This window comes from Pygoscelis adeliae, unplaced genomic scaffold, assembly GCF_000699105.1.
Source record: "Pygoscelis adeliae isolate BGI_AS28 unplaced genomic scaffold, ASM69910v1 Scaffold22, whole genome shotgun sequence".
Lineage (NCBI taxonomy): Eukaryota > Metazoa > Chordata > Aves > Sphenisciformes > Spheniscidae > Pygoscelis > Pygoscelis adeliae.
The window spans coordinates 2,956,025-2,970,964 of NW_008824350.1; the positions used below are offsets into that span (position 1 = coordinate 2,956,025).

The 14,940-nt window shown below is 45.4% G+C and overlaps 1 protein-coding gene across 1 annotated transcript in view; it reads right to left on the bottom strand.

The window, feature by feature from the left end:
• Positions 1–14,546, bottom strand: part of MAPKBP1 (mitogen-activated protein kinase binding protein 1) — a 51,882-nt gene extending 37,336 nt beyond the window's left edge. The window contains exons 1-9 of the mRNA XM_009319258.1: positions 14,539–14,546; positions 13,271–13,333; positions 12,624–12,681; positions 9,351–9,521; positions 6,628–6,765; positions 5,612–5,794; positions 4,292–4,452; positions 1,808–1,997; positions 631–777 (exon numbers count right to left, since the gene is read on the bottom strand). Of these exons, the coding sequence (XP_009317533.1) occupies positions 631–777; positions 1,808–1,997; positions 4,292–4,452; positions 5,612–5,794; positions 6,628–6,765; positions 9,351–9,521; positions 12,624–12,681; positions 13,271–13,333; positions 14,539–14,546 (1,119 nt within the window). The remainder of the gene's footprint in view (positions 1–630; positions 778–1,807; positions 1,998–4,291; positions 4,453–5,611; positions 5,795–6,627; positions 6,766–9,350; positions 9,522–12,623; positions 12,682–13,270; positions 13,334–14,538) is intronic.
• Positions 14,547–14,940: the final 394 nt, after the last annotated feature.

Sequence of the window (14,940 nt, forward strand, 5' to 3'; positions counted from 1 at the left end):
AGGAATCTGAAAGACTTCTAGGGATCATCCAAGTCAGCCCACACCTTTTGAAAAATGACCGAAAAAGCAGGAGCTTTTTCCACCATCAGCAGATTGCTGAGAATGGGCAGGTCAGGGCTGCTGTGCCCATGGACCTTCCAACAGAACTGAGAACAGAAGTAAACGTCCATAAGTAATCACTGTTCTGTATGAGTATCCTCCCTCTTATATAGAGGAAGTGAGTGTAAACTGTTTCTCATTCAATTCTCCCAAACCTCTGCCTCATTTAATGCACCTTTTCCAAACAAATCTTAAAGCGGTTACACATTACAGAGATGCAGAAAAAGAGAAACAGCTCTCCTGAAGCATATGGCATGAGCTATTCTGGAAGAGACTAAGCTTGGCAAATCCTTGGGTGGTTTATGGAAAAAGCAATAGTCCCCAGGGCCATTTCAGACAAACTGTCTTTCCACCTGATACTCCCTTCATGTTTCTTCAGGTTCATGCGTTTTACCAGTCTTGTGCTCTGTTTACAGAGAAGCTTGTGTTGACTTAGAGATCCAAAGAAGTTTGGGCCTTAACTTGGGAATACCCGTGCATGAGGAAGAGCAACCCCAAGGGCAAGGAGGTGATCAAAACCTGGGATCTTACATTGCTGAGGATGTTGCGGTGAAGGGCTGTGCCATGAATGTTGGAGCTCTCGGTGTTCCACAGACGAATGGTGTTGTCAGAGGAGCAGGTAATGAAGGAACCGGGGGGGAGGCACGACTGATTGTTGTCTTTCACCTCCGGATACATCTAAGGGCAGGTAAAATCAACCCCTGAATGAGACTGCCTGGCACCTGGCATCCTAGACACTGGTAGCACATTTCAAAACAAAATGAGATAAAAGGGCTGTCCTCTATGTTTTGTAAAGGTGAGAGCCAGCCAGTTCTCCTAATGAAAACCTGTTTGCAGACCAGGGCTTCATATTCACTTCAAACAAATGCTCACTGAGCTTCCCTGAATGTAGAACATCTGCTTAAGAAGCGTGCAACAAGCCAGCATCCTTTGTTTCTGACAGTTCAAAGGCAGCACCTCAAAGACCACACAATAACAACCATGCAACAACAACCTTGCACTGTTGTTTGCAACTTTCAACTACTACTGTCGATTTATAATCCAGAAGGAAAGGGTGAGATGCAATTAATAAATAATAACAAAAAGAGTCCTCAACCTCTTCCCACTTTCTTTCCACTTCCCCCTTTCCTGACCACTGTCAGACACGTTTCAACATATTAACAATTACATTGTTTCCTATACCTCCTTTCCTTCCCTCTGTCCCTCTGAGGGAAAGTCAAATAGACAGACTGGAAGATGACAGCCACTTGAGAGGTTAATTCCAGATGTCCTCGTAAATAGGTTAAGAAGGATCAGAGTTGAGATCTTATCACTTGTTTCATTCCTTTGACTTTGGAGCACTTGCTCATGACAGACCTCAAACAATTTTTTTTGAGGTCAGCAGTAAACTCTTGTGCATTTTGTGAAAGGAGCCCCTACATTCAGCTTTGACCAGTTCTGCTCCTTCTCCCACCTCTCACCTTTTAACGGTGAGATTTTTTTTCCAGTAACACACTGCATCTAATGCATTTGGTCCACCATTGCAGTGCGGCCAAAGAACTGTTCCCAGCTCCAACTCAAACCCTGTAGCAACCACGCTAACCACAGGAGGAAATCTGAGTCAATTCTTTCTCTCTGCAGTAAGTGTTTCCATTTGAATTTGGCCATCTTCAGATTACTTCCTCAGCTGCAACTTGCAATCCAACACTTGTGTCTGCAGACAACGTACCTCAATGTTCCACACGCAGGAAGAGTGGTACAAAGCGGAGTACACCTTGCCCACTTTCTTCGGGTCTTTGACATCCCACACATACAGGCTGTGGTCATTGTATACACAGGAAAGCCACTGGTTGGTGGGATCAAAGGTCAAGGCAATCGTGTCTGGATACTTCGCATCAGCCATACCAGAGAAAAGACGACTGCACAAAGAGACAACAACAGTCTGGTTAACTTGCACTCTCTTGGGAGTCAGAGCAAGGAGGTGAAGCATGAGAGCTCAGGTTCTCCACAGGGCACTAGCGAGGTGAACAATACACTGTGGTATATATAGGTAGAGAGAGTAGCTGGCTGGGAAGACCTTGTCTCTTGAACCACCAGAGTCCCCAAAGAAGCCTGAAAGTCCCATGGCAAAAGTCATTCTCCTTGCCATCCAACCCAGAGTCCCACCACAGACAGGCAATTGACTGTCCCTGAAGAAGGACCAAACAGGACACTTGATCATCGCTGGACATCATCATCATTTACCCCTTGGTAAAATCCAAGTCATAATCTCAAAACAAAGCGGAGAGAGGATCATCTTTTGGTGGGTACTGTATTTTGTTTACTCATTGCAGGAACTGCTCTTGTGTATGACCAAGCAGAATAGTACTGCACTCAAAAGACAGGAGCACACCAGCACAAGGGACAAAGGAATGATTCATTTCAGCAGCCACTTGTCTGACATGCTTCCCTTCCACCCCCGCCCCACACACAGGCCAGCTTGGTGCTGCTTGCAGCAGCTCATGAGATGGGCAACTGCAGATGGGTATGGTCCTTTCTAGATAGGCAAGCTCTCTGATGCAAACTTAAAAAGAGTAATTCTGCAGAACAAGGAAACATCCCTTTCCCCAGGTTAGACGAAAATCACACAATGTGAACCCTGTATCTCCTCTACAGGAGTCCTCTGTTAAGTCCTGCTGCCATGCACGTAAAGAAGGAGCTGCTCTCTTGACCTGAGGTGAACACAGCCATCCCACAATGCTGCTAATGGTATCGAATAAGGTAATTATAGCCAGAGTGCCAGGGTGTTGAGAGCAGGTAATTTAAAAGGACTGATGGAGATGCAGGGATGAGGGACAAAGTGCATGTAGCACACCAGACAATTGGAGCCCTGCTTCTGCAAGTGCAAAGCTTTGAGGGCTAGAAGAGCGCAGCCCAGATCCTATCGAAAAATCAAGTCATTGATACAGTTGTGGGCAGTTCATTGCGGGCAACTGGCATCCCACAGACAGGCTCTGGCATGCATGGGAATATAAGGAGTCCTGTGTTTTCAAGCTTCTTTGGAAGTAATTTAAAAAAAAAAAAAATTTAAGATTGTAATCAGCGCTACAAATGCATGTTTAAGAATCACATGAATATTTCTGCTCGACTGATGCACGAGAGCAGCAGAGAGTATTTTTAAAGGGTTCATGTATACAGTTGCTTGACTTTAGCACTACCAGAAACTGGTAACATTTTCAATTGAGAGAGTTCCTTTTCCAGCTCCCTTACTGGAATATCATTATCTCCCACTGATCTTCCGGAGGAGGACTATACAGTACACTGTTTGAACCTTTACCTCATGTTCCCAAGAAAAGTTTAGAGAAAACCTGTTGAGACACAAGAAAGAAAAGAAAAAAAAAGGAAAGAAAAAAAAAGAAAGAAAAAAACCCAAAAAAAGAGTATGTATCCGTAGACATGGGAACTCCAGATATCCAGTGGAATGATGGCTGGTGGATTCATACACCTTTGGATTTCTTTCCCCACTAGTGACAGAAGTAAAAGAGGGCAACAGAAGGAAATTGGGAAAGCCTCCAACCAGGATTGGCAAACAGCAACACATGAAAGGTTTTCTCTAGCATAAGCCTCTGCAAGCTGACAGACAGAACTGTACAGAAATCACATTACCCATCTCAGAAGGTAAGAAATAGAGAGCCAAGGCAGAAGATACTGGACCAAGGTAGGAAAACAAGACAACAGAATGCACAAAACTGAGGGAGAAGAAAGACTACAGACAATAGTAGGAGATTTGGGTCTATAAAAGATTGCAAGGGAGCCTTGAAAAAGTGCCCCATGAGAGCCTGGGCATCTCTTAGCAAGATCATTATATTGCTATGGAGGAGAGTCTTCAGCCCTTACCAATGATAAGCAAAGGATGTGCCATGGTACAGGAACAACTGAAGTGTGCCACAACATCCTGTGCCCTCTGGCTGCTTGCTCACAGCAACCCACGTCAGAAGGCCACCAGACCCGAGCAATCCCAGGGAGATGAGGTGCAAGATACACTGTGTAGTTCAGCAACCAGCTTTGGGCTGTAGCCCAGCCACGCAAGGCAAGGCTGCAACAACTCAGGGAGATCTGCAACAGGCTGCCAATTTAAATCCATAAAAAGAGCACACTCCAGATGGCAACGGTCTGGGGAACAGTTCTAACCCCCACAAGCCTCCCTTGCTCCCTTCCACCCTCTCCACAGTACCTGGCCTCAGTCACACTTGCGATGTCTGTTCCCAGGAAGTGCGGTTTTGGCAGTGTGGTGACAAAGTGAAGGTTCAGAGGGTTAAAAATCCGCACGGTGCCATCAGCGCAGCCACAGAAGATGTAGTCATGATTCACAGAGATGCAGTTTGCCACAGTGGTCTGAGGAGGACACAGCACACAAGAAGGTGAATAAGCAATGTGCTCTCACTTCAGAGGTCACCAGAAACACGACAGGGAGAATAGCAAATTGACAGACAAAGGAGTCATGGTCAGAAGAGCTGAAGTGAAGTCAAGCCTTGGGAGTAAGGAAAAGCCTAAAAATCCAATTTTCCTTTCTGAGGAGCTTCCCAGCCAAGGTCCATTGCAGATTCCAAGTGGTTAAGGAAAAAGCTCAGTTCCTCTACTACCCACTGTGGTGGGAGGTCAGCAGAGCTACACATTTGCTCCAGCTGAGTCTTACTCTGAACACTGTTTTTTGTTCCTCTGTGACATTCGGCACCACTGGCAGGCAAGCAGCACCTCACCCTGTACTAGCACGCCAATACATTACCTGTCACAAGGGGATAAGAAAAGAAAAAAAAATGAATTTTCTTCCCCCTCCCACTGGGATCTGTACAAATGGCAGAAAATGGCACAAAATGGAGTGTAGTGATAAGGGGATGAGTTCAATGCAAAACTTTTTTCCAACTTACTGTGAAGCTGTCTGTATTCTGAGCGAGAGTGAAAGGCAGATTTTAGAGAGGAAAGGAAAGAAAAGAAGAGGCATTTCACTTGAGTGAAGGCGTGGAAAGATTTTACCCTTGATTTTAATACACTGGATCCTTTCATGTGGGCATCTTACATTCAATTGAACGGAAAATAAGCACGATCAAATTCTTAGCTGTGGGCCAACCTGGTGGTTTAGAATAGCCAAACCAACTTAGCACCTTGGGAACCTGAATTTGAGATGCACAAGCCAAGTAAGACACTGCAGAGTGGGTAGAAATCAGAATCCTTCTAAAACTCCTACTTGTCCAGGCCAAGCCAGGAGGGACAACACAGGGGTTGCCAAAGCTACATCAGGACACTGCTTTGCCAGAAGGGCAGTAGCTGTAACGCTAAGGCTTGAGAATGAAAGAGCCTCAGCGATTAATAAAATCCCTTTGCCAGCAAGCAACGCTATTTTTGCCTGGCCTTCCAGAATAAATCACAAGGTGGCAGAGGCCCAATGACTTTCACTGCTGGTGGTCAGCTTGCGTTCCCTGAGTGCCCTTATTATTTGTTTTTCCTGCTCTGCTTCAGCAGGCACAAATACTGCAGGACAGGATATAAAACTCACCCTCAGCTCCACCCACTTGTCTAGCAGCCTTTTTTCATTGAATTCACAGAGCAGGCCTGAGGATGTGATACAGAAGGTGCTGTCAGCTTTTTTGCCCCTTCCACATGCCACGTCTGCAAAGAAGTTGTTCCTCAGCTCTCCAAGCAATCCCGAGCGACCTAGCAAGGGGACTGTGGCATTGACCTACCAATAAAAAAGTTTATTAGAAACAGGGCAAGGCATTCCAGGCAGACAGACATTTTTTAGAACATCAACCCTTGAGTGCTGAAATGCCTCAAAGAAAGAGAGCTGCAAACAGCCTACAAGGAGAGGTAGTGACACGTTTTACTTGCTGCAGACCCATTGGTTGCGCAGTGTATTGAGACCATCAGTATTAGCATGTCAGTGGAACAGAACACTATTAGTGCCACCAAAACTGCGCATCCAAACACATGACCCAGAGACAGCAGACCAATCACTGGAAGAACAACCCTTCCATGGCCAATCTGTGATTTATACCAAATGCCAAAGCAGGGTTCAAGCATGAAGTAGGAACATCTGTTCATGAGCATGCAGAAAAATTATCATGTTGATTCTTCTCTGGGGGACAGAATCCAACAGCTAAAAGTTTAAACACTTTAGTTGACGCTTCAAAGTAACACTCACAACCTTTTGAGATGCTCATACCAACATCAAACAGCTCTCCCTACCTCTGTGATCCAAGTTGTTCAATGACTGCAGCTCTTTTCTAGTTTTTCTGCCCTTCAGTATATGTGACTACTAAAGAACAAAAATGCTGCTATACAACTCCAGGAGCCATGCCCCTACCTCAATGCAGGATAAGACAAGCTTTTGGTGCCTTTTGGTGCTACCAGCCCATGGGGAGACTGAGACTTGAGAGCCAGGGTGGAGGGCTGTCCTTGAATCCCAGCAAAATCAAAGAGTTCCCACTTCCCACAGCTCACTGAGGCAAAATCCACCCCGCCATAAGATGGAAATGCCTGTTCACAGCTTGACCTTGGTGCACCTTCTCTCACCTTGGAGGTTTTGCTGTCATCCAGGTACCAGAACTTGATGTGTCGATTTCCAGCAGTGACAAAGTAACTGCAGTCCTCCGAGAATGACACAGCTGTCACTTTACTTGAGACTTTGTTGGCTGCCACTACAATGTTTTTCTGGAAACATAATTGTTTAGATGGCTTAATTTCTTTGCTCAGAAGCAAAGGAAACTCATTTCAATTACAGGCACATATCCAGTACAAACGCTGCAGCAGGGAAAAGACGAGGCCCAAACTATTCCCCCTTCATCCCTGAATACAATCTCCCCAGCATTAGCTGGGAGCATTGATTTGGCAGATAGTAATGTAAATTCACATTTACATTCAGTTCCACTTCCACGTTGACTGGGATCTAGAACAAATCAGCAGGCACCAGTGCCTGCAGGAACTTGCTGTCTGAGCCATGACAAACATGTTGGTTTCACAATCACCGGGAGCTCACAGCAAACCCATTTCCCTTTCTAAACAGCAAAAGCATATGTAGGCCAGCACAAGGAGAAGCTCTCCCAGCCTCCAGGCAGCAATAAGGGCAAGACACGCAAGATGGGGAACAAGTATTTTCCGCAGGGAAAACAGTACTGGTTCCTCCATAAATTCTCTCTTCTCTTTAAAGACATGACAATTTATCAAAAGACCCAAAACACAAAAACACCATGCCTGTATTGGAAGGGACAAAGCAAAATCTGCTACACCTCAAATGTGCACCTCAAAACGTCAAAGTTTGGGAAAGGAAGACGAACACGGCAGGGACAGAAAACAGGAACGGACACTGCCCAAGCAGAACGGTCAGATGGCAGGAGCTCCCTGCCCACAATACCAGCACTCAGTTTTCCTCCCCCTGCCTTTCCCCATGGATTGGTAGAAGTGAGAATAAAAAAGTTTTCCTCTCTGCCCATGGTGGGTTTTCAACCATGCAGCACATGGTTGACAACAGTGCACCACTTTTTACTCTCGCTCTGTTTCCTTTACCCTTCCTTTTAGGGACTTGCTCGCTCCCTGTCTTCCCAACGCAATGCTCTCAGCACACAAACCACATCACTCCAAGGGCCCCATCGGACCATGTGCTGACAGAACTGAAGAAACTGGCAACAGAGGAGTCTAAGCTGCTGCACCGTCACCACGGAGGACCCCCCGACCGAGACTGGGGGAAAAGCAAGGGGGACTGCCATTAACATAACTTCTTTCAAGACAGTGCACAGAGAAAGGCCTAGGGCCCTTGCAGACCTCAACATCTGCATCATTGCTGTGGCCTTTCTTTAGAGAAGCAAGGGGACCCTACAGACAACAGGGGTTTTCTTTTCCATCACAGTCAAATGACTGATCAAGTCTCCCAGCCAGGAAAAACAGGGAAACTGAAGCAGCAGCACAGTGGATGGAAGAAGGGCTGTGGTTAAAAGTGCGGGGAAGTGCTTCAGGAGATCTGTTTTCACATCTTGGTCTCTTACTCTTCTTTGACTTTGGTCAGGTAAAGTCTCTTTCGTTTTGGTACCCAGCTTGCAAAATAGAGGCTAGCTGGACCTCCCGAGAGTCACAGTCTGGAGCATATGCTTAGAGCATGTGTTCTTCAGCACAGAAGAGTGAGATAAATCTTTACCTCACAGGCTCTCATGCACATAATTATAAATAGGATCACAGTGAACAGAAAAACCTGCATAAGCAAGGGAAAACAAAGCTACTTGTACTCAGACCCACACATGCCATGCATTATGACCACCTCCAAGTCACTACTTTCATTCGTATAACTAGAAAGAACCAAAAGGCTGAGCACTCGATTTTCAACACTGACAAACACACTTAGGTTTTATCACTACAGAGTTCAGCTATGCAAAAAAAATAGCAAGGTCAAACTTCAGCTCATGCAGGAGAGAACTAACAGACAGAGCTTAAATTACAGCACAGGAAATGTGGTGAAGAGAGTAACATACTAAATGAGCACAAACTTACAAGCTGCATCATGTAAGATTTAACAGATGCATTGAAGTTTTTTTTAAATTGCATCTCTTTTAGAGAGGGTTACAGCACCTGAAGAGGTAGCAGTAGCTGAATAAGTGCTTAGCATTTATTAATACAGAAGACTCCAAGCCTACTGACAATAAATGGGTTTTTTTATATACAAACAGCACACATTTAAATGTTTTCTAGTGGATAAGACATGGGCTTTGTTTCCACAGAGTGCTGCCCCAATCCAGTGGCAGACAGAGTGACTTCAACCAGCTTTCACCCACTGTGCTTTCTCTATGGTCCCTTTCTCAATCATCAAGGATGGGATTAGAGTATCACAAACCCTGACACAACAAAAACAAAACAAGCCAAAAGCATCCAGTACACCACAAATGAAATCCCTAGCTGATGAGAGTTTCCTTCCTCAACCTCATAAATTAGTTTTTAATAAGCCTCTAAAAAAGCACAAGACTTTGACAAGGTTTCAAAGTCCAGGCTTTTCTGACTGGACAGCAAGATGTCACAAGTCTCCAAGTATAGAGAATATCCCTTCACTGAAGTGACTTAGACCTTCCCTAAGGGACCATAGTGCTCTCTCATGTCCAAACTTGTCTGTGTCTATCAATGTCAAAAACAAACAACAACAACAGAATAAAAAAAAAAGCAGAAAGCAAGATGGAACTGAAATAGTTTACAGACAGACTGTCCACTCTTTAATTTAGCAACACCCCATGGTCCACCCAACCTCCCAGAGAACTTACCTTCCATGACCACACGTTGACTATCATATCATGCTGGTACCCCACTGAAACAATGTACTTGGAGCTGGGGGAGAAGGCCACACAGGCCACGCCATACTTGTGCTCCTGGAGCTCAGCCACCTGGGTTCGCTCAGCCACATCCCATACCCGAACTGCTGGCATGTGTCCGCTCTGGAGGGGACAAGAACAAACACAGAAGAGGAAACGTAACCCCCAAGGCCAGTTCTGACAGATTGAAGCATGCAAATATGTGGGGTCTTGGAAAAGGATGTCTAGATGGTGCGTTCACAATAGGGTTAGAGGTTAGACCTCAGTTCCTTCAACTCTTTAAAGCCCAGGTTGAGACTGACAACCTACGGAGTATATGCATTTCAACAGGTGTCTGAAAGAATTAATACGATCTCCCCTGCTTTAATCCTTTTCTCATGCTACTTGCAAAACAGGCAGAGACTAGAGCAATGCTTTTGATGCACATCCCTGATCTTTGCAATGGGAACTCACAGCCAGCTCACGAAAAGGATTACAATAGATCGTATCTCTGGACTCAGTGAATGAAAAGGCCCTCACATCCTCTGCTCCTAACACAACGTGGACATCCGAGATCTCAAGCCAGGTCACACCATACAAAAACATGACACGACTGTTGTGATAACTATCACACACCTTTTGAGGGAGGCCTCTGGGAGGCTAGCAGCATCATTTCTGTCACAAAGGTAACACACGGATGCATGCTGCCTGAAAGAGTATGGGCAGCGTAGTGTCAGAGAAAAAGACATTGAGGGAACAGAGCCTCTGGTTTTATGCTTGTTCTCCAGAGAAACAGTAGGTCATAGACTTCAGAAATGTCAATTCAGCCAGCACCTTCTGCCAGACAATTCTATACTTTTGCTTAATTGTTATTAAACCAAAATAAAACAAGGCGCACAAGACAAGCTGCAATGCTAGCCAAAAATGTGCCTGATGGGCAAATCCTACTCAGGAGCCTGCTCATGATTTCACACTGAAGTCTGTCAAAACAATAGCTTGCAAGATAACATATCCATGGCAACATGGCAAAATAGTACCTTTTCTGATCAGGTTTAAATAAGTCATTTGATTGTGTGGGAGAGGCAAGTCTGATCACAAGAAGTCGTCAAAGCTTTAAAAACTCAGAATTGCACATGTTTTAATCGTCTTGTTCAAAAGCTTTGCCAAGCAACTGCTTGTGGCCTGGAAAAACACCGTGGTCAGATTTTACTGCAGTTAGTACAGTTCTCCCTCCTGCAAGGCAGAGCTCAGGTCTCAAGGTGGCTGGAAAGATGTTACAATGAGCTGAATCAGCTGCTCTTCAAAGTAACTGCTGTACTTAAACACATACATATATATATTTCCCAGCATCTTAGCATACACCCCAAGACCTTAACAAATTGAATTCATATTTTATCATTTAAGAAATGCTCACCAAAAGTGAGCTCTGTGTGATCCCCAGGGATGAGGAATCTATGCCTCTATGGGGAGAAAGAAAAAATAAAATAGAAAAAGAAAGAACAAAAGAATATCAATTTTCTTCTGGATTTGAAATATACAAAAAAATTTAATATGTATGGTGGCCAAGGACTAACCTTCATGCTCTCCCTCCCGAAAAGCCAGCCATGCAGAAAACTAAGGTGTTACTCAGCAGAATTAGCATGAGGCTGCTAAAAGTGAGCTTGACAAACTGAACTCAGAAAGCATTTCCCTATGGGACCACCCACAGGACAGAGGATGAACTAAGATGAGACTGCTGACACCGGCAGGGGACACTGCTACACCAAGTAATAACTCAAATGCCAGACACGTGGGAGGATACCGAAAACACAAATGGTCTTACAACAGGGCAAGAGGAGACATGTTTTGCAACAAGGCAAAAAAAAAAAGCTTTCAAGTATCACTGGAAAGGCTTTTTTTTTTTTTTTAAATCTGAACTTGCCATTTACCCCAATGAAGTTTCAAACTGAAAAGTTTGAGTTGTCAGTAAGAAAAATACCCACTTCATTTTTCACCACTTTTCCTACCCCACATGAAAAGAATAGAGCACCAGAGATTTAAAAAAAAAAAAAAAAGAAAAAGAAAAGAAGGCACCAGAATCATCAGAACTGAACACTAGGGAGAAAAAAATATATATTATATATGTTATAATTTTAATATAAAGGGGTTTTATTACATTAAGACTTCTAGAGTGTAAGGAGCCATTAAAACAAATTACAGCTATAAAACTTCATGCTTTCACTAAAAAGTTAGTAACAACAACAATCTCTGATGCTCTGATGGAAAATTTGTGCTTAATTTTCTGTGTCAAGGTAGCCTCCATCCCAAAACACTGTTGTTTCTATCCTTGGCCTGATCCACGCAGGATTCAGGCCCTGAATCCCAACCGGCAGGATTGGGAGCCACCCAGTGACATGACAGCTGCCATCATGATGGCTGCACTAGGAACCTCTGGAGCAAACAGCCTCCATCTTGACAGCTCTGACACAGGACTGTGACATACTTCTCTGTGGCTGAGGCTGAGGGGACCTGTTTCACACATGCTCCCTCCCCACGTCTTACAGGGGCACAAAGACTAGTGGTAAATTACCATTAATCACACACAAGAGCAAACTGAGCCCAACCATATGGGGGACAGTCAGCATTTCTGTGGATTTCTAACATCGAGCAATTCCAACCTCATGACACACAGCCCGTGTCTTGAACTTCTAACATAGAACACACACAGTGCACTCATCCTTATTCTCCCCCTTGGGCATGTTTGGAATGAGGAAGCAATTGTCGCCCCCCAGCCAAACATACAATGCCAAACCACAGGCACCAGCATCTTCTGTCACTGTTCCTAAAGCTCCACTCCACATGCACTTTTCACTTTTTCCACGACGCTGTTACTGGCTTCAGTTACTTCCTGAAATCCTAAAGGGACAATGCTAAACTCAGACCAAGATTAAGAACCATCCAATTACTCTTCATTGATGCTACAGTAGAACCATGCTGTGTGTCCTTCCACTTATTTTCACTCTACCTTCAGCCCACAGACACCACCCCAGAAGATCCATCCCCCAAGCTGATGAGAGACAACATGCTGAAAAACTGCCAGCAGGAGAACCCAGAGCCACCCATAACCCAGTAGGTCCACCCAGAGATGCAACACTGAAATAGATTTGTCTCTGTCAAGGCAGCTCACTGGCTTGTTTCTTCTAAACACCCTCTGCCCTGCTTCAAAATGTGATGGACAAGGTGTGCCCTCTCTCCTATCACACTTACCTCTCCTGTAACCAAATATTTTCCATCTGGAGAGAAAGCAAGTGCTGTAATTGTTTTCCTAAAACAGAGAAAATGACACTGAGAAACATTTCCAACATGTGATTTCGTTTCAATACATCATGACTGGGGAGTAGGCTGGGATGAACTGGAAAGAGGCTAAAATCACACATAATAGCTTGACACAATGGTTTTGCTTTACCAGAGTTCTAACACTTGCCATGGGGATTCCCTGCTGCCCAAGTCTCAAGCAGCACACCTACAGCACCGGAAAAGCTCCGAAAGTCGAGGTTCATGCTTGTGCCTTTATTCCAGACGCAGGACCATGTCTCAGTCCTGGCTCAATAATGAGGTCATAGTTTTAGGTGGAGAAAAAAAAAGTCAGATACCATGGAGTTCTAGTAAGAACTCCTCCACGCCATGCCTGTTAGCAGTCCCTCATGGGACCACAATGTTTATGAGGTGGTACCTCATCAGCAATAGTACCTCACATTAGAAGGAGCTGGAGTCAAACCGGCAGACAGCCTCTCCCCAAGGCAGCTCTCACTGAGTGGATTTAGCCTGGAGCAACAGCAGCTCCTGCACCTCATTCAAGACATAAAAACCTTCACCTCCCACAGAAAGCAAACCCAGCTTAAAGCTTCACTCACCTGGAACTGTTTAGAATATGGTGTTGCTTATTTTTTCTAGGGTTGAAGAGCACAACAACACACCTAGACGGAGGAAACAGAAGAACAAAAAGAGTTGACATGACCATGTGTATAAAGAAAACCAAAGAGCTATCCTTGCTGGCAGAGCAGCAGCAAAAGCAGCCCCAAAAAGCTGGTTCATCCCCTAATCTCACAGACTGAGCTGGGGTTAACCAGAAATCACAAAGAAAAAGAGCAGCCTAGAGGGGAATCACAAGTCTCTCCCATGTTGAGGAGTACCATGTGCTAGTGCCATAAATAATTACCTTTCTAGCATCTGGGAGCCCCGAGTCTCTGATTGCTCAAGCTGGACAGAAAGGTTAACCACAAAAGTTTGTGCAATGGCCCTAACGGATTATGTCCCCTGCCATAAAAGTGACCCTATGTACTAGGCACCAAACCAGCATGTCTAGAGCAGAGTAAGAAGGTCAGAAAGATGGAAAGAGGGGATCTTTCAGAAAAGCCTGGGGGTGGGGGGTTGGGGGGGAAGCAGGGAAGAAGGGGAGGTAAAGGGGCTAAATTTCTGTGCCTGGCCATAACACTAGACAGGACAGAAACTGTTGAGTATACCACAAGAAGTGGCTGGCCAGTTGAGAAGTGAGATATATGATGCCAAAAACTATTGACCCAAGAGACGTATCTGAATAAACAACTTGCTCAGGGGCCTTGCAGAAATCTCTCAGCAAGATGAACTGCAAAAGCAAGCAGTAGTAAACTCCTGGTAACCAATATAATCACCTCCATCGGGAGCAAAACAGTCGCTGACTGAGAGGGGAGGGAAGGAGAAGAGGCCTCACTTCCCCACTAATCTTGCCCATAGCACATTGCCTTGGTGCCTCAGCCCACACATCAAGCCTGGGGCAGTCCCGGATACTGGAGCCTTCCACTCTCTCCACAAACACCCTACACACGCAACAGCATTTGTCTCATAGCAGAGAGCAGTAGCCACCGGTAACAGAAAACACACAGCCCTTACTGCTGCCTGCCAAAAGAGTAACTGTTAAGTGAACAAAAGGAAGGGAAAACTGGCTTCAGGTAGAACAGCAATTGCTCTAATGACCTTATGCCCTATCTCTCACTTCACCTCTAAAATAGAAATTGTGATTTTTGCCTGTCTCTCTGCTAGTACACACTGCCAGTGCTCAGAGAGTCCCGGCTCCTGCTTTGCTGCGGTGTCAGGGGAGCACCACAGGATGCCCCTGCTCCACTGTCAGCAGCCCTTCACTCACATCACCATCGCGCTGGGGCTCGCCCACAATGCATGCCAGGCTACAGATGTCAGGCAGGGGGAGAAACGCAAGGACAGAGAAGTGGAAGAGTTGGCCTGAAGCAACCAAGCAGAAAGGCAAAAGCTGAGGCATCACAGAAACCCATTGCAGCACCTCACCTACAGACCTCACCAACATTTCAACACAGGCAGTACACACTAATGTGCAGGGCTTTAGCCAGGACTAAGTACACCTCAGTGCCGTGCTGCCCAGGACAAGAGCCATGTCCTTCCAGGCTCCTCTCTGCACCCCCAGCAGCAGGCAGGGCTAGCAGTGCTGCAGGCATGGCTCAGGGTTGGCAGGGACCTATGGTGTCTCTGGTACCTCCTCACCTAGCCCGGGCAGCTGACCCTTCCCTTGACC